A 26,804-nucleotide genomic window follows, 5' to 3' on the forward strand; every position below is an offset into this window, starting at 1 on the left:
AGTTAAAAAGAATGTATACTTTGAAAGAGTGTTCCAGGTAGAGGTAACAGAATGTTTAAAGATGCAGTGACAAAAGAAATGATGGCTTCTTTAAAAACTGAAAATAATCCAGTGTGGTTGGAACATGTCATGTGTAAGATGGAGGGTGTCAGAGGAGAGTCAGAATGTGGAAGGCCTTGTAAGCCACATTATAAAAAAAATTATTCTAAGGACAATAGGAAGTCAGTGGAGGTTGTCAGAGGAATGTGATGAAATCAGATCAGTGTTTTTAAACAATTACTATGATTACACTGGAAAGAGTAGAATGGAGCCAGTGGGGGATAAGGAAACCAGAAAACAGGCTATTTCTGGAGGGTAGGTATCAGTCTCTGGCTTAGGCTAGGAAGCAATGGGAATGAGACTGGAGAGAAATTGAAGCCTACAGGAGATGCACTTGCGAGACTGAAATAATAGGTTATTTCAGGGGTGAAGGAGAGGCAAGGACCCCAACTGTCTTCTAGGCTTCAGCCATGAACCACCAAAAGGCGAGGAGGCCGTATGTTGAGAGAGGGAACCCTGGGTAGGAGCAAGATTAGGAGGCAGGGGAAGAGAAACAAGCCAATTTTATACACTTTATACATCCAGTGGTATCTGGTAGGAAGTTGGATGTTCAGTCTGAGCTTACGAGGGTAACCTGGCTAGTCATACAGATTTGGGAACCATATGCATGTAGGACATACATAAAGTTATGGATGTGGATGTGGTCTCCAACTGAGAGTAAAGAGGCAGAAAAAGGCCTCAAGGAGAGAACGCCGAGAATCTCCCAATTTCAAAAACTAGTTCAGGGGAAGAGTAGCTAATAAAAAAGATTAAAAAATGAACAAACAAAAAAGCCAATGGAAAACCAACCAACCAACCAACTAATCTCAGAGCTAAGTAATGCGAGGGAAACTAAGGGAGAGAGTTTTGAAGGAAAGGGAGTGGTCACAGGACCTAAAGCCCCTGAGAGTCAAGTAGTAGGAAGACAGAAAAAAATGTCTATTGACCCTTAATGGCAAGGAGGTCATAACTGACTTTGGTAAAAAGTTTCAGTGGGACAGTGTGTAAAACTCAATGAAACGTGTTGGGCAGCAAGTGGATTAAAAGAACAGGAGAGAGTGATTATACCTAACTCTTCCATGAAGCTTTGTTATAAAAGGTGCAGGGCCTACTGCTCAAGTAGGCTGTGGAGTTGAGAGGTTTGCTTTTAAGTTCATTTGCTTGTTGTTGTTGTTGTTATTGTCTTTTTTTTTTTTTTTTTTTGCTGGTTTTAAAATGGGACAGAGGTGGCGGTGGCTGGAGAGATTTTGAGAGAAGAGAAAGAAAGGAGAAGATACATTCATGATAGAGGGGATAATCAAAATAAGAAATCCTGGGAAGGCAAAAGGAGAGAACCAGTGAAGAATGGAGGTCTAAGAGGAGGTAAATCTCTTCCTTTGAAACAAACGGAAGAAGTAAAGAACTGATGTGTGAGTAAGCTTGTAATATTTGACTAAAGAATATCTCATCTGATGAGTTTTACTTCATTTGTGGAGAAGTTAAGATTATCTGCTTTGTAGACAAGAGGATATAGGATTAAAGGGAGAAGAAAAAATAGGAAAATTCATTGAAGAAAATCAGAGTGCATTGATGGGAAAAAACACAGTAAGACTGTGGGGGCAGAGCTGAGTACCCACTTGAAATTGGCAGCTTTGCATCCATAGTGGTGGCCATCTATTTCCATGTGATGTTTTCTAAGAGTGTTTGGCCACTCAAGAGAAGTCGTGTTTTAGGTCAGAGCCTGATTTCCATGTAGACAAGCAAGTTGAGGGAATTTTCAGTGAAATTGTTAGAAAAACCTTACAGAGCCATTGAGAGTCCAAGTTTCCTTCTGTTCCAAAGAGATGGTTGTACTTATGATAGCTATCATCTATCCCATAGCTAAATGGTGCTAAATTCCAAGTTTCAATCTTCAAAAATCCTGGACTTTAAGTAGGAATGCATGTTATCCAAAATAAAGTATTTCCAAATCATAACAAAGACTTTGCAATTGGAAAATAGGGACTTGCTGAAGCTCATTAATTTCTCTGTCGCCGTCTTTTTCTTAGGCACGAGTCAAAAAGTGGTTTTGAACTTAAATTGAAAGTTAAACAAAACACAATTGAATTAGGCCTACAATAATTCAAGCCTTTCTGTGAGAAACAAGTTTAAACTTGTAACTTTTCTTTTTCTCTTTAAATATTCATAGAGAAACCGATTTGTTGAAAATCACCCCTTTTGAGTTAGAAGATACAGCCAGACTCATTGACTGAAAATATTTACGTAATTGTTTGAATTTAGATGCTTTAGAGATTACTTCATCAAGTTGCTTACCAAATAGTAAATTTAATGAGGTTTCCACTGAAAATGTGCCATCACAATGGATCATAACAGTATGATACATAAGCAATGACCTCGCATTTTACTAAAATATAGGTCCTTATAATCAAAGTGTTATAGTTTAATGAACCCAAGATTTTCTAGATGCTTTACTGTTTCTTGAAAGCGATGAAATCTTGATGGAGGAGGACCTCAAAGCTGATATAAATATAAATAGAAGCACCCTGGAGGCTTTGACAGTAAGACACTACTTTTTGAATAGTGCGTGATCATCACTCAAAGCCATTTTTATTGTATCTTACTGTTATTTACGGACATGATTACTACTTTTTGCAAACTCTTCAATCTAGCATTCAAAGACTTCCTACCAAGTTTCCTCCTTTAGGAAGCTTCTTTTTCTCTACTCTTCTTACCTGCTCCCTCATAACATCAAAACAATGTGCATTTCCCCTACACAGAACCTAATGTTTCTTGCCTCCACATCTTGGAATATACCATCCCTTTTGCTCCTGTTATTTATGCTAAGTCCGTGCTTCCTTTCATAATTTGATATTTTTTCTAATAAACAAAAAAACCCCCAACTTTCATAATTAATTCCATGTGGCTCTTCAAATCTCTATTCACCTCGGCTTTCCTTTGTGGGCAATCAGGAGTAATAAGTTGTGTTGCTATTTTTATCTTTAAGATTTCCATCAATCCATTTAGATTCACTCTGTCTCTATATTGAGAATAATGCTAATGCTACTTTCCTAGTGGATTTGTTGTCATGATTAAACAATATAATGCATAGGAAGTATTTAGAACAGAGCTGGCACATCGTAGTCTTAATAAATATTATACTAAAGCAAATACTTGTATTTTCTGTTTATAGTAAGTGGCTGAGACTTTTCTAAGCCTTTGCTCGTGCTCAGTTCACACAGAATAATGCTTCTTTCAGGAGTGACTTCAAGAAGTCACTTCTCTATTCTCTATAGACAACAAAGAATATTGAGAATTATGTTCATCTTAAAAACATCTTAAGTCACATGGATTTCTTCTCATTCTTGGGCTACTTGAATTTTCATTATCTTTTTAGATATTAGACGATGTCAAGTTGTTGGTGGTTGTTAATTGTAGCGCAAATACTAGTTAAGGATGTAACCAATCTGTGACACTTATGATAGACCTTGGCGTGCAGGGAGGGTTCAATAAATATTGTTTTGTCATATTTTTTTTTAATAGGCTCTACCCAACATGGGGCTTCAACTCACTACCCTGAGATCAAGAGTTGCATGCTCTACTGGCTGAGCCAGCTGGCCTCCCTCTTTTCTTGTTGTTGTATTTTGAGTGTTCAGGGTTTCCCTATCCTTTCTGTTCTTCTGAATTCAATGATTAAATTGCATTAAAAAAAGTCCAAAATGCCTTTTAAAATATTTCAGGATATTTTCATTAATTAAAAAATAAGTCAGTGATATCTTAGAAATTATTTTATCTATATCACTTAAAATTTGCACATCTGTGACACCCTAATTTTTGAGATGACCTTTTTAAATTGGGGAGGCTAACTGACTGCCAAGTATCTTGCCAGATATTTTCATTAAATTTTTTTTAGCACATCTGAAAATCTTCAAAATCAATTCAAGAAGTCCTTAAAGAGCAACTACCACAGGCTCAGTATTGTACTGTATGTTAATTTGCAAATATGATCTGTAAAATATTAAAATCTAAAAATGAATTCTAAAAAGTTTTGCCAGCTTTCACGTTGGATTACTTTAAATCCGTTTTAAAAATGCAAAACTGGTTCTAAAGGAAAAGTCTTTAGTAAGCGCCTTTACTTTCTAATTTTCCACAGATATTTTGCCCTTTAAGAAAGGCAGCTTCAACAAAAGCAAGGTCTTCCATTGTGTGCTTATTGAAACAAAGTTTAAAAAAGTTTAAAAAACAAGCACTTGGGGCTAAAAGAGGTCTTCAAAGATATTTTCATTGAATTTCTTTAATTTGGGAAATACATAAATTCTTCCTCATTTCCAAGCATTAGCAATAATTTGCCTTTAAGATATAATTTTTAAAATACTTTAACAAATCATTAAATATTTTATTGTTTTTGGACACAAGACCGTTTCCAAAGACTTCTGTTTTGAGATACACTTCTTGCAAAAATAGACCTTCAGGTACCTGTACATATATATATATATATATACCTCGATATTTCTGCCCTGCGTAACACTGTTTTGGAACGAGATTAATAGCGCCGATCTATAATATTTTGTCTACACATCCTGGCAGTCTCATAATTTTTAATTTTGGATTGTAATTTGCATCTCTCACGTGGCTCCACATTTCACCAAGGTTTGAGTCAGCTGACTGGTGCCAGACCTGAATTTGGAGCGGGTCATTTGAGACCGTATTCCCGGGAGTTACAGGGAAACTTGAAACTCAGACACAAACATGGGGGCGGGATTAACCGACAGGGCTCCGCACCGGTTCCCAACTGATTGGAAGAAACGAAGTGGGTGGAACCTCCGGACCCGGCCCTCGCGCCTCGGTCGCTAGGGACGCTTTGGCCCGGGCATCACGATGGATCAGGACGAGGGGCTGACGGCCGTGGACAACATAGTCACTCAGTTCAACACCTATGAAGATTTCCTCGACTCGCAGATCACTACCGTGGACCTGTACTACCTGGAGGTAAGGGTCGCGGCGCCAGAGTGGAACTCCGCCCCTCCGCCCCTCCCCCGCCTTCCTCCCTCTCAGTCCTTCCAGAGTCCCCGCGTCGTGGGGTGATCGCCCCCTGGCGGTGGACCCCGGCGAGGTCAGGCTCCGCAGTTTCCCGACGGCGGCGCCAGGGAAGCGCCGGAGCTAAATCGCTGAATCGCGGCTTCGGACCGTGCGGATCTCGCGCCCCTCGTGGCGGGCGGTGCGGAAACACGCGCGTGCGCAGCCACGCACGCACGCACGCGGGGGAGTTTTCAATATCTGTGTGTTTTTCTCTCGTGCTCCTCCCTGCCTGCTCCTTGCAAATCACTGCCTTTGAGGAGGAGGCTGGATTCGGAGACCCGCGGAGACCCTTGCGCTGGGCTGTATGTAAATCACGTCTGGCACGCCGTTTCTCTTTGCTTTGCCAGTTTGTATTAAAGCGGAGAAGACAGTAGTACCCTTCCAGGGCACGTGGCAACACCAACCTGGGGTGTGTATCTGCTGTTATATTGGGCATCTGTGACCATAAACTTCCACCCAACGCTAGTTGGCGCAGAAAACCCCTCAGTTACGGATACGCAGTACAGGTCGTTGTGCAGGCATATTCTTTAGACTTATCGAGTCGAGAATCACAACTAATGTTGATAGTTTAAAAAAAAAAAAGCCTGCTATACCGCAAAATTGGACGTAATGGGATTGGCTACTGGCTTCCACTCAGCAACCGTCTTCCTCCCTGCTTCTTTAAAGGTGTGTGTTTGATGGGGGGGGATATAGGGTGGGGGCGGTGGAATAGAGGTCTCGCGTTCTCCGTGAGGCGAGCCAGGATGGGCAGGAAAATAATAGGTTACCGATCCTGAGAGGCAGGAGGTGAACGGTGGATCCCTATAGCCCTGGGTTATTGCCAGACGGAGGCCGACCGAATGGGCACTGCCCTGGAGATTCTACTGGCCTGGGGCCAAGACACAACCCCTAATTGTCCCCTCCTTATTTAGGCCAGACGGAACAAGGGCCACTGTGGGCGCCAAATCACAGCGGAGTCTTGGGAAGGCTTTGGAGCCTGCAGCTAGCTCCCCAAATTTCATATCTGCAACAACATAATTCTGCAATTTAGTGGATTGAAATTTTTGGACTCCAGAGATCACGTTAAGCAGGGTTTTACTTAAATGTTAATTGCAAGGTTTGAAAAGTTGTTGTTATTCAAAACACATTCATGTGCTAGGCATGAACATAGTTTTTAAGAAGTGGAAGCATATAATTCTAGTCTTATATGTGCCACAAACAAGTTGTGTGACTTTGGACAAGTAATTTGATCTTTCTGGAATTATCTGTTAAAAAAATACATCCCGGTGATATTTACAACATAGCTTCTGGCTTCAAAACAAGCTTTTTAGTATTTTACACAGTTTGTTTAAAGTCATGAATACATTGCATCTAAAACACTAAAACGAAGACTGAAAATTAATGGTACTAAACAGTGTTTGCATCAACATTTTTGCGTGTTTAAATAAACAACAATGAAATAGAGATAATAAACATACCAATAGGATAAAATCATCTTTATACTACATGTGGAAAATTGCTAAGCTTAAGCCTAGTATCCTTAAGAAGGGTTTCAAAAATTTTTTTAGGGTTGGGTTCTTCATGTAAGAATTAAAAACGTTAATTAGGAGTGAGAAATTAATACTTTGTGTTTCATCAATCAGAATTTTAAAGGTCTCTAAAATGGAAAATTATGTATTTGGGGAAATGATAAAGAAATTTACTTATAATTTGGCATGGTTTAGCTTATTCTTATTATACTTTCATAGAAAATAAGATAAAGATTTAATTGAGTAGTATTAAGGCAAGTATGTATATTTTGGATTGGGTAATGAAAATTTTTAAGTGTCATTTGCTCTGGGGCCTTATATTCTCTTTTTAAATTAAATTTTTTTAAAAAAAATTGTATTTATTTATTTGACAGAGAGAGAGACAGTGAGAGAAGGAACACAAGCAGGGGGAGTGGGAGAGGGAGAAGCAGGCTTCCCGCGGAGCAGAGAGCCTGATGTGGGACTTGATCCCAGGACTCTGGGATCATGACCTGAGCCAAAGGCAGACGCTCAACCATCTGAGCCACCCAGGCGCCCCTGGGGACTTATATGCTCAAATACTTCCTGTGGATGCAAGTTTATTGTTCACTTAGGTTGCACAGAGACAAGTGGATTCCTCCTAATTGGTTCAGTAGTAAGGCTAGTATAGAAGGCACGTGCCATGGATCATGGATCCCACTTTGTAAGATGATTCTTACTCTGTGTGTGTGTGTGTTTGTCATCAGTAATTGACTTTGATGTGACTGAAGCAAGTTTTAAATGGTAAATGAGAGATGGCATATTTTAGTCAGAAGAGCCTAGAGTCATAAGATTTGGGTTCTAATTCTGTATTGCATTTTAAACAGTTTGAAACTCCATTTCCTCATCTGCAAAGTGAAGGGGCTGTACTAGATAACATTAAAGGTTATGTGTGTAAAATTTTATGAGTCATCTATACATCCATCTGTCCATCCAGGCATCCATGTATTCACCCAACTATCTAATAAACCTTCAGCGGGAGCCTACTGTAATAGATAGCGCCTTAATTGCTAGGAATTTAAGTAAGAATCAGTTCTAGTCACCTAACTTTATTTTTTATTTATTTTTTAAAAAACATTTATTTATTTGAGAGAGAGAGAGAGAGCACAAGCAGTGGGAGGAGCAGACTCCCTGCTGAGCAGTGAGCCGAAGTCACGGCGTCACGGGGCTCCATCCCAGGACCCTGGGATTATGACCTGACCTAAAGGCAGTAGCTTAGCCGACTGAGCCACCCAGGAGCCCCATAGTCACCTAACTTTAGTATTGTGCTTACAGTTCAGTCTAAGTTTTATTTATTCAGCAAACATTTTGCAAGTATTTATTATCTTCCAGTTAATCTTCTGTTATATAGAATATTATTCTATGGCTGTAAGTTTTCAATTAATTTCAGTAAAAGTACCAGTGCTTCACATACAAAGCGGCCATATTATCTTTGCTGGATGCATTCTCTCTTCTTCTCCACCCGTATGTGTGTCCCTAGAAGCTGTCCTCTGCAGTCTTTAACCAGGCTCTTTTGGCTTTGGCTTTGTTTCAGCCGATAGGAGATCAGAGGGCAAGAAGAGGAGTTAGAGAATTTATTCCCTCTCATATTCCTACTGGTTGTGGTTTGGAAGTGGCTGCATCTTTTAGGTTTGGCCGGCTTCTCATTCCATCAACTATAGCAGTCTCTCCTGGTGCTGGCAGCGCTCTCTGTTCTAGGAACTGTTTCCTCTCCTGTCTCCTTTTAGGCCTAATGGTGTTAATGACCTCCCACTGTTGCTAGCCTCTGATACTACATCATCCTATGTTGGTTTCCATTAATCTTGGGATATCTTTGTAAATTGTGCTTTTATTCTTTTTAAGCATCTCTTTTGAATTTGGCTGCTGCGACCCTGACCTCTATATTATCATTCAACATCTCAGACCACTATAAGTATACAAGTAGTATATGTATATACTAACTGCAGTGTTTTTATATGATTAAGATTAGGAAGGAAGGGTGCTCACTTTGGCAGCACATATACTAAAATAGGAGTAGGAAGGAAGGGACATGGGAGAAAAAAATGAAGACCTGCACCAGTCAACTATTTGATGAGATGGAGAAGGGTAAGATGGTTAAGGAGAATAAAAGAGGCTCTTCATCCTATGTCTACTGTGCTTTGCTCATTTTACTGGATGCTTCCTATAATTCATGAGAGGACATTTATAACAGTATCAGCAATTAGATTTATCTCTGCTAAACCAAATAACAATATTTATTCTAGGAGTTAGTATTACCTTAAACTAATTAAATTAATCCCCTAAATTGATATAAAAATACTTGAAAAATTTTAGCAAAATTTTTGCACTATGACTTTCCAGATTCTTTCTGGGTAACTCTTCCATGCTGAATAAACACAGTCCCTTCATTTCAGCTGTGGCCGTCTGTGGCCACTAGAGAACCAAAAGACCTATCGAATTGCTTTTCCCAGGTAAGGAATCAAGGGGTGTTTTTAGAATTGTTTTTAAATTTCCCTGACTAATGCATCCTAATTGTGGCTAAATTACTTGTAGAGATTAGCAGTGTGAAAGTTTTGTTTAGAGATTATCCTCCCATTATTTAGAAACTAGAAATAAATCACACAAATTAAACCTTTGGACATAATCTTAAAATTATTTGGCAGACACTGATTAAGTGAGATGCCAGGAAAAATCCAGTAGCACAATTTACCATGATTATACAATAAGCCGGCTAATAACAAACCAGTATTTATTGCATTTTTCCTGTATTTTTCTACTATATATTGGATCAGGTACAGAGTAGATGATGTTTTCTATGAAATAATCTTACTTCATATATTTCAGAATCAGCTGTACTCTTTTGTTGATTAAATAGGAAAAAAAAATTGGCATAAATTAGCCACTCTCTGCTTAAGAGGAGTCCTACATTTTTCCTTCAGTAGGTTCACAGAGGTGCTTATCTCTAAGTAAACATCTAATTCTTCAAGGACATGAATTCTGATGATCAGGGGTGAAACTGAATCTAGAATGCGTATCCACAGTACTTCTGAAACCATCATAATGACAAATTTTAAATGCTGTGAGCCTAGTATCATCCTCAGTGTCTCAAACAATCCCCCCCCAAATCTATATTCTTTGTATTTAAAGTATGTTCCTTTCATCTGGTACTATATTGACTTCAAAAGCTACTGCTGGAGGGCATGAGTGGAGGCAGGGGAGGTGTCTGAGTGTGGAGAATGAGAGAAGACAGGGGGCTTATGGCAAAATGCTGGAGAACAGCCATTACTTAAGGTGTGGGCATGGAGGTGGTGCTCACAAGGATAATGATAAGGGGGTTCAGAAAAATAGGAAGAAATAAGGAGAATGGGATGATTCAGAAGCCAAGAGCAGTTGGATACCAAAACCAAAAACCCTTGAACAACATTTACACAAAGCTAGGTGAGAGTTCTTTCTATGACCCCTAACATTAAAGCAGATGGGGAGAAATCATCCATAGCCATAACATCTAAAAGGTATTGGCATCCATGTGGTAGAAAAGTAGAGAGGACAATGGGGCATCTAAAGGACCCCTAAACAAGAAAGAGCAAAATAGTCAACAGCTATTCACTGGTAGTGGAATGGTCCACTTTGAGAACAGCAGCTAAAAGTGGGAGGGGTTTTGGCCGCTCAGTAGCAGGTGAGTATGTAGGTTCCCAGGGAAGGTCTGAAGGAGCTACAGCAATGTAGCCGGTGTGAACTCTTGAAACTACCTTCCATAGCTGACTTTTGAGCAGTGCTCCACACTGTGGAGTTGCTGTTAGGAGTGGAATCAACATTGAGCCAGATGGGGACAGTAGAGACAAAATTTGAAGGAGAAAGATAAGATAAAAGCAGGAGGGTAAAAGAAAAAAACCCAGAATGCAAGTGCCAATTGAACACCGTATGGAAACAAAAGAACAGGGAAGTTCTATAAGCCACAGTTTCTTCTAAAAGTTCAGGAGAACCAAAAATGAGCTATAGAAAAGCATTGAGGTCAAAGCCCATTCAAATTTATAAGAGAAAAGAGGGTAAGGAGCAGAATAGCATTCCTATCCTCCCTAACAAAACTGTGACCTTCTTTTTGAGTACAAACTAAAAGACATTAAGAAAATGACATACACATGAAAGAGTTCAGAGATGATGTGACAGAATTCAGGAAATAATTAAGAAAAAAGGAAATCTTTAGAAATGAAAACTACCTAGAAGGAACACAAGAATGTATAAACAGAGTAGATGATATCCTAAAGAAATAGATGGTTAAAAGGAGGAAAATTTTGGGGGATGGGGGGTGTGTTAGCCCAGTGATGGGTATTAAGGAGGACATGTATTGCATGGAGCACTGGGTGTTACACGCAAATAATGAATCATGGAACACTACATTAAAAGCTAATGATGTGGGGCACCTGGGTGGCTCAGTTTTTAAGCGTCTGCCTTCGGCTCAGGTCATGATCCCAGTTCCTGGGATCGAGCCCCACATCGGGCTCCCTGCTCCACGGGAAGCCTGCTTCTCCCTCTCTCACTCCCCCTGCTTCCCTCTCTCGCTGTGTCTCTCTCTCTGTCAAATAAATAAAATCTTTAAAAAAATAAATAAAAACTAATGATATGTATGGTGATTAACATAGTGTAATAAAATAAAATTATTAAAAAAGGAAAATTTTAAGTAAAAAAAGAATAAGAGATAAAGGATTCAAGCAAAGATTATTGAAGGTAGAAAGAATGTGCAGCATATAGATAATAAGAGTCCGTGAAGAAGTAAATGAGAGCAAGGGAACAGAAGAAATCCTAGAAACTATAATTCAGAACTCTCTCGAAATAAACAACAAAAAAGATTCAAAATGACATATTGGAAGAATACACTCTGTACCTAAGAATTTAAACCAGGTATGACCAAGATGTATCTAGTAAAATTATATGAACTTTATTTTTTTAAGATTTTATTTAATTATCAGAGAGAGTGCACACGCGCGAGGATGCACGCATGAGCGTGCCAGAGCACGAGCAGGGGGAGGGGCCTGCAGAGCAGGGGACCCAACACCGCCACAGGACTCCTTCTCAGGACCCTGGGATCATGACCTGAGCTGAAGGCAGACACTTAGCTGACTGAGCCACCCAGGCATTCCAAAAAAGTATATGAACCTTAAAGAAAAAGACAAAAAGTCATTTGTACTTCAAGACATAAACAACAGATGACTTACAGGTTAAAACAAATGAAATTATCATCAGACTTTTTAATATGTTTTATGCTGGAACAAATTGGAATCACTTTTTTAAGATGCTCAAGGGAAGAAAATGGTGAACCAAGGATTTTATATCCAGCAAATCCGACTTTCAGATGTAAAGGGCACAAATTGTTATCAATATACAATAACCCAGTTTTATGATGGGTCCTTCCTAATTAATGTGTTACAGAAAGAACACTAGGAAAAAAATAAGATGATATCATCGTAGGGATTGGTAACACTGAGCATCCACAGCTGCTAATGTCACATGGAGAAAACCCCACATCGGTGCATGAAAGAACAAAACACCACTAACAACTTGCTAAAGACCTCAAACCTAAATCTGATCAAGTCTCTGTGTGTAGCTGCTAATTTGCAGGACAGAGAGAAGACAGAGGAACACATTGAACTGCACCACGGATATGCAATCAGCAAAACCAGATGGTAGGAAACGATAGATCAAACCACACACATTCTTCATTACAAAGGAAGGGGATGGAGCAGGTAGGTGTAAATTCAGAGAAATCTAGAAGACACATGAAATTTTAAAAAGTAGGCAAGACTAAACTGGTAACTAGGGATACTCACTTGGCTGATAAACTTATAAAGAAATGGCAAGAAGTGATTACTGTAAAAGTCAGGAGAGTGGCTACTTTTAGGGGAAAAAAAGAATAGTAGGAAGGGGGTACATGAAGGAGCTCCTGAAATGCTAGCAGAGTTTTATTTCTTGAATGGGGTTACAAGGGTGTATGTTACAATAACATTAAACTCTGTCACATCTCTTTTGTATAGGTTTCTGTATCTGTGTTTTATTTTACAATAAAAAAAAGTTATAAAAAGCTACCGATTGACCAAACAACTATAAGAGAAATCTTTAAAATTGAATGAATGATATATTAATCAAAGTGGTAGTTTTGTTGAAAAACGTCAGCAACATTTATCAGTAAATAATCAGCTAATTATCTGTTCTGAGTATTCACCTTTCTAGGTTTTTACATTAACAGTGATGGTTGAGCAGTATTTAATTGCTAAAAGATTCACAGGACCCACGATGACAATGCTTACAAATCTAGAGTTTATTACAGTAAAGGGACACAATATTAGCAACAGCATTAAAGTAAGGCAGTGCATCATAGCCAAGCAAGCAAGGGGTCAGGAGAGGCTGAGTGCTTGTCCGTGCTATAAGCAGAGGAGAATTATATGTCCTTAAGAAAGGGAATTATATCCCAGAAACTCGTGCCATACTACTGGGTTCTGGTAAAAATAGAGCAGCTGGTCATGGAATCAGCAAGGGGCCATGCACTTGGAACTGCCCATAATGAGCTGAGTTCTTTCAGACCACCGAGTCCTACGGTCAGGCAGGCCCAGCAACAATGATTAGATGGAGGTGTAGTACATCTGGGATAGAGCAGGAGTGGGAACAAAGTAGGTGTGCCAGCTGAGTAAGCAGGAGTCTAGATCCCAGGTTTTCACGGCTATTAGATATGCACCTTTTCCTCAGCTTCCATGTATGGCTCTGTGGAGGGAAAAGTCCGAGCTCGTTGTATAATTGAGCCATTTGGTATGTGGGTGCAAACTGAAAATGGACAGTAGCTGCACTGTCGCTGCATCTAGGTGAGGTCTTTAAAGATTGTGGGAAGGCAGAATCCTTTCAGAGGTCATCCACTTTCTGTGAACACAGAAGTGGTTCACAGACTATATAAGGACAGGTAGGCAGTGGTAAAGGCCAGAAGCAAATGTGGTTGCTCGTGTGGAAGTGGTCACGATGTGCCTAGCGCAGAAGAGGCATACATAGCCAGGTAGGCAGAGGGATGTGGCCAGTTGCTGCCAGCCTGCCTCTTTCATTTACCACCTCAGTGCCGGCATGAGGGGCCCGTGGAAGAGGGGGCTACGGTAGCAGAGGTGGGGCTATGCAGGAACCTCACAGCATGTGCTCCCACTTACCAAGGCTGATCTAGCTACTGAGACCTCTGAATGTCCAACCTGTCAGCAATCCAGGCCAGTCCTCTGCTAGAGCACCATTTCTCAAGGTAACCAACCAGCCACTTGGTGGAAGATGGACCATGGTGGACCCCTTCCAATTTGAAAGGGCCAGCAATTCAGTCTGATAGGAATGGACATATGTGGTATAGTCACATGCCAGCTATACTGTCTAAGTCCGTATGGAATATTTTCTTTTTTTTTCCTTTCAGTTGTACTGAGATATGATTGATAGAGAGCACTACATAAGTTTAAGAGGTACAAAGTAATGACTTACTGACACATATTGCAAAATGATTATCACAGTAAGTTAACATCCATCATCTTGTATAGATGCAAGAAAAGTTTTTTTCCTTGTGATAAAACTTCTAGCATTTACTCTCTTAGAAATGTTTAAATATGCCATACAGCAGTATTTATTTTAGTTAAAATGTTGTACAGTACATCCCCAGTACTTATTTATCTTATAACTAGAAGTGTGTACCTTTTGACTGCTTTCATTCAATTCCCCCACATCTCTCCTCTGGTAACCGTATATCTGATCTCCTTATGAGTTTGTTTTGTTTTGTTTCGTTTTGTTTTTAGATTCCACATATAGGTGAAATCATGAAGTATTTGTCCTCTGACTTATTTCACTTAGCATAATGCCTTCAAGGTCCATGCATGTTGTCTCAAATAGCAGGATTTCCTTCTTTTTTATGGCTGAATAGTATTCTAACACACATATATTTTCTTTATCCACTTACCTTTATCCATTCACCTGTTGATGGACACTTAGGTTGTTTCCATGTCTTGGCTATTGTAAACCGGGGGGGGGGGGGGCGGGGGGGCGGGCTGTGAGCAGGAGAAGCAGGTGCCCAGGCAGTTAGTCATCTGCCTTCATGACCCTGAACAGACTTGTTGGCATCCATGGCCGCTGTTTTCTAATGTAGTCAGGCCTTATCTTCTGGGAAAGTTTGATCCTTCACTCCTCAAGGCCAGTGGTCTGAAAATCTCAAGGAATGTGTTAGTTCTGCTACATATCAAGGGATTTAGGTCAGCAAGCAGAGGTACATAAGCTTGAAGCAAGTTAACCCTTATGACCGGTTGGAGTGCTGTTACAGCACTGAATGGGGAAACACTCCCATCAGGTGACTCAGTCAGAGTCCCACTGAATGTAAGTTACAACTCTTCCCTGGAATCTTTAGGCTCCTTGTCTAGGAATTGGGAGGCAAGAAGACAGCCACTATCTTGGCAAGAATAATTGACCCTGACTGTCAGGAAGGTTGGGGCTGTTATACAATCAATAATGAAGGAATGTGTTTGAGATTCTGGTGATTCTTGATTCTTGAGATTCAAGTTGCTGCATTGAATCTGTTATTTACTAAGGTTGGTTCTTTAGAAGTTTGTTTTCCTTATTACGGTTTCATGAACAACAGTGAAATGAGCATCTTTGGTACATGTTCTTTTTGTGCAGTTGTAGATATATCAAAAAGTGGAGGGCCTCCTGGGTGGCTCAGTTGGTTAAGCGTCTGCCTTCAGTTTAAGTCATTATCCCAGGGTCCTGGGCTTGAGCCCTGCATCGGGCTCCCTGCTTAGCAGGGACCCTGCTTCTCCCTCTTCCTCCGCCCCTCCCCCGCTTGTGTGCTCTCTTTCTCTCAAATAAATAAAATCTTTAAAAAATATATATCAAAAAGTAGAATTGATGGCTCATAATGGACATGGTCGAAGTGCCCTCCAGAGTAGCCATATACTCTCCCGACAGCAGTGTTTGAGACACCTTTTTCCTCAGACTATCACCAGTACTTCATATTGTCAACCCTATCATTTTTTGCCAGTATCATATGTGAAAAAAAAGCTCATGGTTTTAATTTTAATTTCCCTGATTTTTAGTGTGGTTGATCATCTTTTTATATGTTTCCTGACCATTTGCATGTCTTCTGTGAATTGCCTGTTGATATGTCCCTTGTTTGTTTCACAACTTGTTCTTTCAGACCTTCTCTACTCTCTTTAGACTTCTGACTCTTAATAGATGACCTTCACCCCTCAAAGTCAACAAAGAAAAGGCAATTGAGCTGGAATCCTTTTCAGTTTTCTACCATGAAACTTATAAAACTACCTTAATTTCTTTGCACGCGCTCTTCCTTCCCTCCTGTTAATAGTGTCTACCACATGTAATGCTTATCTGTCTGCTTCCTGAATATGTCCTCGTTTTGAACACTCATTATTATTATAATGTTTTTGAGAATGTTCCCAACGCTGAGTCCCACCTTCCTAAGGTAGCGACAGAAACCCACCTTCTCAGTTTCCCTTGCTTCTGGTGTTATCTTTGCAGGTACATACGCACTGCCAATCACACACACTTGCATGAGACCACTCTTTAGAAAAGAGTAACAGGAAGAAGAAAGCACCATGTGGAATCCATTTTGTATTTTTTTTTTTTTTTTTTAAGATCTTATTTATTTATTTGAGAGAGAGAATGAGATAGAGCATGAGAGGGTCAGAGGGAGAAGCAGACTCCCCGCCGAGCAGGGAGCCCGATGCGGGACTCGATCCCGGGACTCCAGGATCATGACCTGAGCCGAAGGCAGTCACCCAACCAACTGAGCCACCCAGGCGCCCTGAATCCATTTTGTATTGAATGAGGTGTGGAAGATTTTGGCTTTCAGTTGATGCAGTGGAGAAGTTCTGGGGTCTAATGTCCTCGGTCAAATGGTGAGTTACCGTATCTGTTTTCCGTGGTGGCAGCAGAGGAATATTTGCTGAAACAGTTCCTGTGGCTGTGAGTGTTGTTCCTGGCTCTGTAGGCTTAACTCAACTTTCCCTGGGATTTGGGGGCATCATATTTTAATAATTTCTTTTTGTATTTGGACTGATGACAGTAAGTTCTGCTGTTTGCAGCTAATACCCTTGATTGATGATATTTACCTGCATTCTGTACCCTTCCCTTTTATGCTTTTAGGGAACTGTCTGTACTGATTAGTTCCTCTCACCTTTAATTCCAGAGTCCCTTTCTGTGCCCATTGAGTTCTCTCTATCTTGCCCTACCATATCTTTCTTTTCTTCCTTTTTATAGTTATTATTCTGGAATGAATTGTAAAATAATCACTGTCTTCATTTCCTCATCTTTCACTTTTTAACCCACTGCAAGCTGGTTCCCATCTTCATCATTTAATAGAAATTGTTTTTTCTATGGTCTCAAATGAGGGATGTGTCAGTAAATTCAACAGACACTTTGTATTTAATCATTCAAATCTTCCACTGGGAGGATGGCTTGTATTGGTGTACAAATAGAGGCAAGAGGGCTTTTTGTGAAGCTTTTTTAGTATATCAAAAAAGAGAAGAGTATGACTAGAACTAAAGTGGACACAGCAGACTTGTAGAGTACTGGATATAATCAGTCAAACCTCTCTCCCTCCTTTCCTTCCTCCCTTCCTATTTTTCCATTATCTGTCTACCTATTTTCTATGTCGGTATGAAAGAGAATAAATCAATAAAAGCACTAGGAAACAAGAAATGACGCCTCTCTAGGGAACCAGAAATTGTGCATATTTTTGGTAAATTAGAAAGCAGATAGTATCAGATTGACAAGATAGAGAAAACATAGGCCAAAATGAATAAAACAGATTTAGAGAAATGTCAGAGTCAATAATTATACAAAGGGCAGGAGAGAACCTGTAATTGATTAAAGAAGTTAATTCTACATAGCTAAGCCAGAGGTGTACCCCATACAGAGCATATACACTCGCAGTATTTAACCCAAGAATGAACGAGAGAACTGTTCTCTAAGGAAAGTGAAGTACATGCCTAACAAGGAGACCTGGAGGGAGTAAAGGGGCCTGAGAAATAAGAACTAAGCACAAAGTAATGAAATAATGTTAGAAGTTCTGAAGAGGAGAATAAATCTGTAAAAAGTTATTATGCCAAGCCCTTCTTATTTTGGCAGTTAGGTTGGAGAGAGTGGGATATATCCCAACTCTCCTTCCTTCTTCATGCCCACATACCCTCAAGTGGAGTCTGTATGTTGCCATATTCTGTTCTTTTATACACAACTTCCACAGTTCACCTTTTCAGAGGGGAGTCCAGTTAGGGACCTAGACTTGTACAATTGTGGAGGGAGTCCATGCTAATGTCTGTATCAGTCAATCCCGTCCTCTGTTCATATGTATGTACAGATGTTTGAGGAAACATAATAGCATAAAAGATATAGCCCAGGGTGAATAAGGAGAATAACTGATGCTAGACAACACAAAACATTTAAAACCCAGGGAGAACTTTAAATAAATTCCAATTTTCTATTTCAGAGATATTTTAGTATCAGTAAAATCTATAAACAAAATAATAGATTGGCATGAAAAGGGAGCAATCAGGGAGCAAGAAAGAATTCTTAGGAATTAAAAATATAATTGATAACATTTTTAAAAGGGCTAACTAATAGAATGGACACTTTTTAAAGGACAAATTAATCATCTGGAAGTTAAAGGTGATATAATTACCCAGAATATAGTGAAAAAAAATGAGGAAAATAAGAAATAATTATATAAAAGAAAATTCAATGAAAGAATAATTCCAGGAGGCTCAATATCTATCTAATAAACTTACAAGAGAGAAATTATATAGAAAATGAGGGGGATAAAATAATATTGAATAATAAATTTTTCTCTATGTTGGAGATAAGCACAAAATTGTAGTGTCCATTAGGTACGTAGTTGGACAAATGAAAAAAATTCATACCTAGGTATATAGTGGTAGAATTTTGGAATTCTGAGAATAAAATGATATTTCAAAAATAATTCAGATTGGATTGGATAACATCAAAATTAAAAACTTTTGTGCACTGAAGTACATTATCAATAGAATGAAAAAGCAGCCCATAGAATGGGAGGAAACATTTGCAGATTATATATCTAATAAGGGCTTAATATCTAGAGTATGTAAAGAACTTCTGCAACTCAACAACACAAAAGCAAACAACTCAACTAAAAATTGGCAAAGAATTTGGACATTTCTTCAAAGAGTGTCACAAATGTTCAATAAGCTCACAAAAAGATATGCAACATCATTAATCATTAAATATGCAAATCAAAACCACAATCATGTATACAATGAGGAAAAGAGAGTTTCTTCAAAAAATGCTGCTGGGAAAGTTGGGCAGCTACACATAAAAGAATGAAATTGGACCACATTCTGACACCATACACAGAAATAAACTCAAAGTGGATTAGAGGCCTAAACGTGAGACCTGAAACCATTAAAATCCTAGAAGAGAGCACAGGCAGTAATTTCTCTGACATCAGCCACAGTAACATTTTTCTAGATATGTCTCCTCAGACAAGGGAAACAAAAGCAAAAATGAACTATTGGGACTACATCAAAATAAAAAGGTTTTGCAGAGCAACAAAACAAGAAGACAACCTCCTGAATGGGAGAATATATTTGCAAATGGTATATCTGGTAAGGGGTTAATATCCAAAATACATAAAGAATTTATGTAACTTAATACCAAAAAGAAAAAAAACCAGTCTGATTGAAAAGTGGGCAGAGGACCTGAATAGACATTTTTCCAAAGAAGACACACAAATGGCCAATAGACACATGAAAAGATGCTCAAAATCACTAATCACCAGGGAAATGCAAATCAAAACCACAGTAAGATACCACCTTACACCTGTCAGAATGGCTAAAATCAAAATGACAAGAAATAACAAGTGTTGGTGAGGATGGGGAGATGAAGGAACTCTGCTGCACTGTTGGTGGGAATGTAAATTGGTGCAGCCACTGTGGAAAATGGTATGGAGGTTCCTAAAAAAATTACAAATAGAAATATATAATCCCTTAATTCCACTATTGGGTATTTATCCAATGAAATGAAAACACTAATTCAGGACCACACGGGTGGGTCAGTCGTTTAAGCATCTGCCTTCAGGTCATGATCCTGGGATCCTGGGATTGAGCCCTGCATTGAGCTCCCTGCTCCCTGCTCAGCAGGGAGCCTGCTTCTCCCTCTCCTTCTGCTTGCTGCTCCCCCTGCTTGTGCTCTGTCTCTCTGTCAAATAAATAAAATCTTTAAAAAAAAAAAATCACTAATTCAAAAATGTGCACCCCTGTGTTTATTGCAGCATTATTTACAATAGCCAAGATATGGAAGCAACTTCAGTGTCCATCATTAGATGAATGGATAAGGAAAATGTGGTACACACACACACACACACACACACACACACACACACACACACGCAGGAATATTACACAGCCATAGAAAAGGATGAGACTGTGCCATTTGAGATGACATCAGTGGACCTAGAGTGTATTATGCTAAGTGAAATAAATCAGGCTGAGAAAGACAACATATGATTCTACTCGTAAGTAGAATCTAAAAAAAAAGAAGTAAACAGCATCAGACCTATACATACAGAGAGAATAAACTGATGGTTGCCAGAAGGAAGGGAAGTGGGGGATTGGGTAGAATGGGTGAAGGGGAGCGGTGGGAGATACAGGCTTCCAGCAATGGAATGAATAAGTCATGAGAGTAAAAGGCACAGCATAAGGAATATAGTCAATGATATTGTAATAGCGATGTAATGGGACAGATGGTTGGTACGCTTGTGGTGAATGCAGCATGATGTATAAACTTGTCAAAACACTAAGTTGTACACCTAAAACTAATGTAACACTGTGTTCAACTATACTGAAAAAAAAAACCCACAATGATAGACCATTTCATATCTATTAAGATAGCTATTTCAAAACAAAAACAAAAACCAACAACAGCAGAAAATAACAAGTGTTAGCAAGGATGTGGAGAAATTGGTGGCAGTATATAATGGTGCAGTCATTGTGGAAACAGTTGACGGCTGTTTGAGCAGCTCCTCAGAAAATTAAAGTGAGAATTACTATATGATTCAGCAGTTTCACTGGTGAGTATACAGCCAAAAGCATTGAAAGCAGGGACTAGAACAGATATTTGTGTACCCATGGCCATAGCCGTATCATTCACAATAACCAGAAGGTGGAAGCCACCGGAGTATCTGTGGATGGATCAATGCATAAACAAAATGTGCTATCTATCTACAAGGCAATATTATTCAGCCTTTAAAAGGAAGGAAATTCTGACACATGCTACAACATAGATGAACTTTGAGGACATTATGCTAACTGAAATAATCCAGCCACAAAAAGAAAAATACTGTGTAATTTCACTTTTATGAGATACCTAGGGGAGTCAGATTCATAGAGACAGAAAGTAGAATGGTCATTGCCAGGGTCTGGGGGAAAGGGAGAATGAGAGTTATTGTTTAATTGGTGCAGAGTTTCAGTTTTTTAAGATGAAAAGAGTTCTGGTGATTGACGGTGGCAATGATTACACAATTGTAGGAATGTACTTAATACCACTGGACTATATACTTAAAATGGTTAATTTTACATTTTATATATTTTATTTTTTTAATTTTTTAATTTTTTTAAATTTAATTTTATTTTGTTGTTATGTTAGTCACCATACAATACATCATTAGTTTTTGATGTAGTGATCCATGATTCATTGTTTTTGATTAACACCCAGTGCTCCATGCAGTATTTGCCCTCCTTAATACCCATCACCAGGCTAACCCAACCCCCCACCCCCTCCCCTCTAAAACCCTCAGATTGTTTCTCAGAGTCCATAGTCTCTCATGGTTCGTCTCCCCCTCCGATTCCCCTGCTTCATTTTTCCCTTCCTTCTCTTAATGTCCTCCATGCTATTCCTTATGTTCCACAAATAAGTGAAACCATATGATAATTGACTTTCTCTGCTTGACTTATTTCACTTGGCATAATTTCCTCCAGTCCCATTCATGTTGATGTAATAGTTGGGTATTCATCCTTTCTGATGGCTGAGTAATATTCCATTGTATATGTGGACCACATCTTCTTTATCGATTCATCTGTTGAAGGGCTTCTTGGCTCTTTCCACAGTTTGGCTATTGCGGACATTGCTGCTATGAACATTGGGGTGCATATGGCCCTTCTTTTCACGACATCTGTGTCTTTGGGGGTAAATACCCAGTAGTGCAGTTGCTGGGTCATAGGGTAGCTCTATTTTTAATTTTTTGAGGCACCTCCACACTGTTTTCCAAAGTGGCTGTACCTACTTGCATTCCCACCAAGAGTGTAAGAGAGTTCCCCTTTCTCCACAACCTCTCCAATGTTTGTTGTTTCTTGCCTTGTCAGTTTTTGCCATTCTAACTGGTGTAAGGTGGTATCTCAATGTGGTTTTGATTTGAATTTCCCTGATGGCTAATGAGGATGAACATTTTTTCATGTGTCTGTTAGCCATTTGTATGTCTTCTTTGGAGAAGTGTCTGTTCATGTCTTCTGGCCATTTTTTGACTTGATTATTTGTTTTTTGGGTGTTGAGTTTGAGAAGTTCTTTATAGATCTTGGATACCAGCCCTTTATCTGTAGTGTCATTTGCAAATATCTTCTCCCATTCTGTGGGTTGCCTCTTTGTTTTGTTGACTGTTTCCTTTGCTGTGCAGAAGCTTTTTATCTTGATGAAGTCCCAAAAGTTCATTTTGGCTTTTGTTTCACTAGCCTTTGGAGATGTATCTTGAGAGAAGTTGCTGTGGCCAATGTCAAAGAGGTTACTGCCTATGTTCTCCTCTAGGGTTTTGATGGATTCCTGTCTCACATTGAGGTCTTTCATCCGTTCTGAGTTTATCTTTGTGTATGGTATTAGAGAATGGTCGAGTTTCATTCTTCTGTATATAACTGTCCAATTTTCCCAGCACCATTTATTGAAGAGACTGTCTTTTTTCCATTGCATATTTTTTCCTTCTTTTTCGAGGATTATTTGACCGTAGAGCTGAGGGTCCATATCTGGCTCTCTGTTCTGTTCCATTGGTTTAGATGTCTGTTTTTGTGCCAGGACCATGCTGTCTTGGTGATCACTGCTTTGTAATATAGCTTGAAATCAGGCAATGTGATGCCCCCCAGGTTTGTTTTTCTTTTTCAACATTTCCTTGGCGATTCGGGGTCTTTTCTGATTCTATACAAATTTTAGGATTGTTTGTTCCAGCACTTTGAAAAATGGCATTGGAATTTTGATTGGGATGGCGTTGAAGGTATAAATTGCTCTGGGCAGCATAGACATTTTAACAATGTTTATTCTTCTGATCCATGAGCATGGAATGTTTTTCCATCTTTTTGTGTCTTCTTCTATTTCCTTCATGAGTGTTCTGTGGTTCCTAGAGTATAGATCCTTTGCCTCTTTGGTTAGGTTTATTCCGAGGTACCTTATGGTTTTTGGTGCTATTGTAAATGGAATCGTTTCTCTAATTTCTCTTTCTACAGTTGCATTGTTAGTGTATAAGAAAGCAACTGATTCTGTGCATTGATTTTGTATCCTGCCACATTACTGAATTGCTGGATGAGTTCTAGTAATTTGGGGGTGGAGTCTTTTGGGTTTTCCACATAAAGTATCATATCATCTGCGAAGAGAGAGAGTTTGACTTCTTCTTTGCCAATTTGAATACCTTTTGTTTCTTTTTGTTGTCTGATTGCTGTTGCTAGGACTTCTAGTACTACGTTGAACAATAGTGGTGAGAGTGGGCATCCTTGATGTGTTCCTGATCTTAAGGGAAAGGCTCTCTTTTCTCCCCCATTGAGGATGATATTTGCTGTGGGTTTTTCATAGATGGATTTTATGAACTTGAGGAATATTCCCTCTATCCTTATACTCTAAAGCGTTTTAATCAGGAAAGGATGCTGTATTTTGTCAAATGCTTTTCCTGCATCAGTTGAGAGGACCATATAGTTTTTCTCTCTCCTCTTATTAATGTGTTCTATTACATTGATTTGCAAATGTTGAACCATCCTTGCATCCCGGGGATAAATCCCACTTGATCATGGTGGATGATCCTTTTAATGTATTGTTGGATCCTATTAGCTAGGATTTTGTTGAGAATTTTGGAATCCATATTCATCAGGGATATCGGTCTGAAATTCTCCTTTTTGATGGGGTCTTTGCCTGGTTGGGGATTAAGGTAATGCTGGCCTCATAGAATGAGTCTGGAAGTTTTCCTTCTGTTTCTATTTTTTGAAACAGCTTCAGGAGAATAGGTATTATTTCTTCTTTGAATATTTGGTAGAATTCCCCAGGGAATCCATCAGGCCCAGGACTCTTGTTTTTTGGGAGGTTTTTAATCACTGCTTCAATCTCGTTACTGGTTATTGGCCTATTCAGGTTGTCAATTTCTTCCTGTTTCAGTCTTGGCAGTTTATAGGTTTCCAGGAAGGCATCCATTTCTTCCAGGTTGCTTAATTTATTGGCATATAGTTGTTGATAATAATTTCTAATAATTGTTTCTATTTCCTTGGTGTTAGTCATGATCTCTCCCCTTTCATTCATAATTTTATTAATTTGGGTCCTTTCTCTTTTCTTTTGGATAAGTCTGGCCAGTGGTTTATCGATCTTATTAATTCTTCCAAAGAACAAGCTTCTAGTTTCGTTGATATGATCTACTGTGTTTCTGGTTTCTAATTCATTGATCTCTGCTCTAATCTTAATAATTTCTCCTCTAATGCGTGGCTTAGGCATCGTTTGTTGTTTTTTCTTTAGCTCTTTAAGGTGTAAAGTTAGTTCGTGAATTTGGGATTTTTCTATTTTTTTGAGTGAGGCTTGGATGGCTATGTATTTCCCCCTTAGGACCGCCTTTGCAATATCCCTAAGGTTTTGGACTGATGTATTTTCATTCTCATTCATTTCTATGAATTGTTTAAGTTCTTCTTTGATTTCCTGGTTGACCCAAACATTCTTGAGCAGAGTGGTCTTTAGCTTCCAAGTGTTGGAATTTCTGCCAAATTTTTTCTTGTGATTGAGTTCCAGTTTTAAAGCATTATGGTCTGAGAAGATGCAGGGAATAATCTCAGTCTTTTGGTATCAGTTGAGGCCTGATTTGTGACCCAGTATATGGTCTATTCTGGAGAAAGTTCCATGTGCGCTCAAGAAGAATGAGTATTCTGTTGTTTTAGGGTGGAATGTTCTGTATATATCTATGAGGTCCATCTGGTGTAGTGTGTCATTGAAAGCTCTTGTTTCTTTGTTGATTTTCTGCTTAGATGATCTGTCCATTGCTGAGAGTGGAGTATTGAGGTCTCCTACAATTAACGTATTGCTATCAATATGACTCTTTATTTTGGTTGGCTCATGTAGATGGCTGCTCCCATGTTGGGGGCATAGATATTTACAATTGTTAGATCTTCTTGTTGGATAGACCCTTTAAGAATGATATAGTGTCTGGGCGCCTGGGTGGCTCAGTTGGTTAAGCGACTGCCTTCGGCTCAGGTCATGATCCTGGAGTCCCGGGATCGAGTCCCGCATCGGGCTCCCTGCTCGGCGGGGGGTCTGCTTCTCCCTCTGCCCCTCCCCCTTCTCATGTGCTCTCTCTCTCTCATTCTCTCTGTCTCAAATAAATAAATAAAATCTTTAAAAAAAAAAAGAATGATATAGTGTCCTTCTGTGTCTCTAACTACAGTCTTTAGCTTAAAATCTAATTTGTCTGATATAAGAATTGCTACCCCAGCTTTCTTTTGAGGTCCTTTGGCATGGAAGATGGATCTCCATTCCTTCACTTTCAGTCTGGATGTATCTTTAGGTTCAAAATGAGTCTCTTATAGACAGCATATGGTTGGGTCCTGTCTTTTTATCCAAACTGCAACCCTGTGCCGTTTTATGGGAGCATTTAGGCAGTTCACGTTGAGAGTGATTATTGAAAAATATGAATTTATTGTCATCATGTTGCCTGTGAAGTCCTTGTTTCTATAGATTGTCTCTGTAAATTTTTGTTGTATATCACTCTTGGGGTCTTTCTCCTTTTATAGAAACCCATTAATATTTCTTTCAGGGCTGGCTTAGTGGTTACATATTCTTTCAGTTTCTTCCGGTCTTGGGAGCTCTGCATCTCTCCATCCATTCTAAATGACAGCCTTGCCAGATAAAGTATTCTTGGCTGCGTGTTCTTCTTGTTTAGTACCCTGAATATGTCTTGCCAGCCCTTTCTGGCTTGCCAGGTCTCTGTAGATAGGTCTGACATTATTCTGGTGTTCTTCCCTCTGTATGTAAGGAATCTCTTCCCCCTAACTGCTGTTAAGATGGTTTCCTTGGTTCTAAGATTTGCAAGTTGTACTATTACATGCCGGGGTGTTGGCCTGTTTTCCTTGATCTTGGGAGGGGTCCTCTCTGCCTCTAGGACACAAATGTTTGTTTCATTCCCCAGATTAGGGAAGTTCTCTGCTACGATTTGCTCAAATATATCTTCTAGTCCTCTCTCTCTCCCCACCCCCTCAGGGATCCCAATAATTCTGACATTGGAACGTTTCATGGTGTCACTTATTTCTTTGATTCTGTTTTCATGGATTTTGAGTTATTTCTCCCTGGCCTCCTCTTTATCCTTCTTTTCTATCAGTTGGTCTTCTAGATCCCTAGTTCATTCTTCTGCCTTGCTTACTCTAGCTGTTAGATTATCTACATTAGATTGGATCTCATTGATAGCATTTTTAAGTTCTGCCAGGTCAGCTTTCATTTCTGCCCATAGAGACTCTGTGTTGCCATTAATTGATTTCTCCATTCTAGTTATTGTCTTCACAACTGCTACCCTGAATTCCATTTCCGACATCTTGGTTATATCTGTATCCATTTATAAATCTGTGGCAGAAGTCACAGTCTCTGAGTCTTTCCAATTTTGGGGGCTCCTCCTCCTAGTCATTCTGCTGAGGGGTGGTTGAGGGTACAGAGTCCAAATTATTGTCCACAACCCAAGCAAGATGCACCTGTTTTATAGGGACCTTAGGGTTGTTGGCCTCTTGTTCTCCCAACCTGTCTTCTGGGGGAGTGGCCTGCCGTGCTGTTACTCAGGCAACCCCGTTTGGGCAGAGTCACCCTGCCCCCTGTCAGGGGGGGATGGGCTCAGTGAAAACCTGTTTTTGGGGGCTT

The 26,804-nt window shown here is 39.4% G+C and overlaps 1 protein-coding gene across 1 annotated transcript in view; it reads left to right on the forward strand.

The window, feature by feature from the left end:
• The first annotated feature begins 4,850 nt into the window (after window positions 1-4,850).
• The window catches only part of CFAP299 (cilia and flagella associated protein 299), a 554,803-nt gene continuing 532,849 nt past the window's right edge, over window positions 4,851-26,804 (forward strand). Inside the window, exon 1 of the mRNA XM_078068194.1 lies at window positions 4,851-5,043. Within this exon, the coding sequence (XP_077924320.1) occupies window positions 4,933-5,043 (111 nt within the window). The 5' untranslated portion in view covers window positions 4,851-4,932. The remainder of the gene's footprint in view (window positions 5,044-26,804) is intronic.

This window comes from Halichoerus grypus, chromosome 3, assembly GCF_964656455.1.
Source record: "Halichoerus grypus chromosome 3, mHalGry1.hap1.1, whole genome shotgun sequence".
Classification (NCBI taxonomy): Eukaryota; Metazoa; Chordata; class Mammalia; order Carnivora; family Phocidae; genus Halichoerus; species Halichoerus grypus.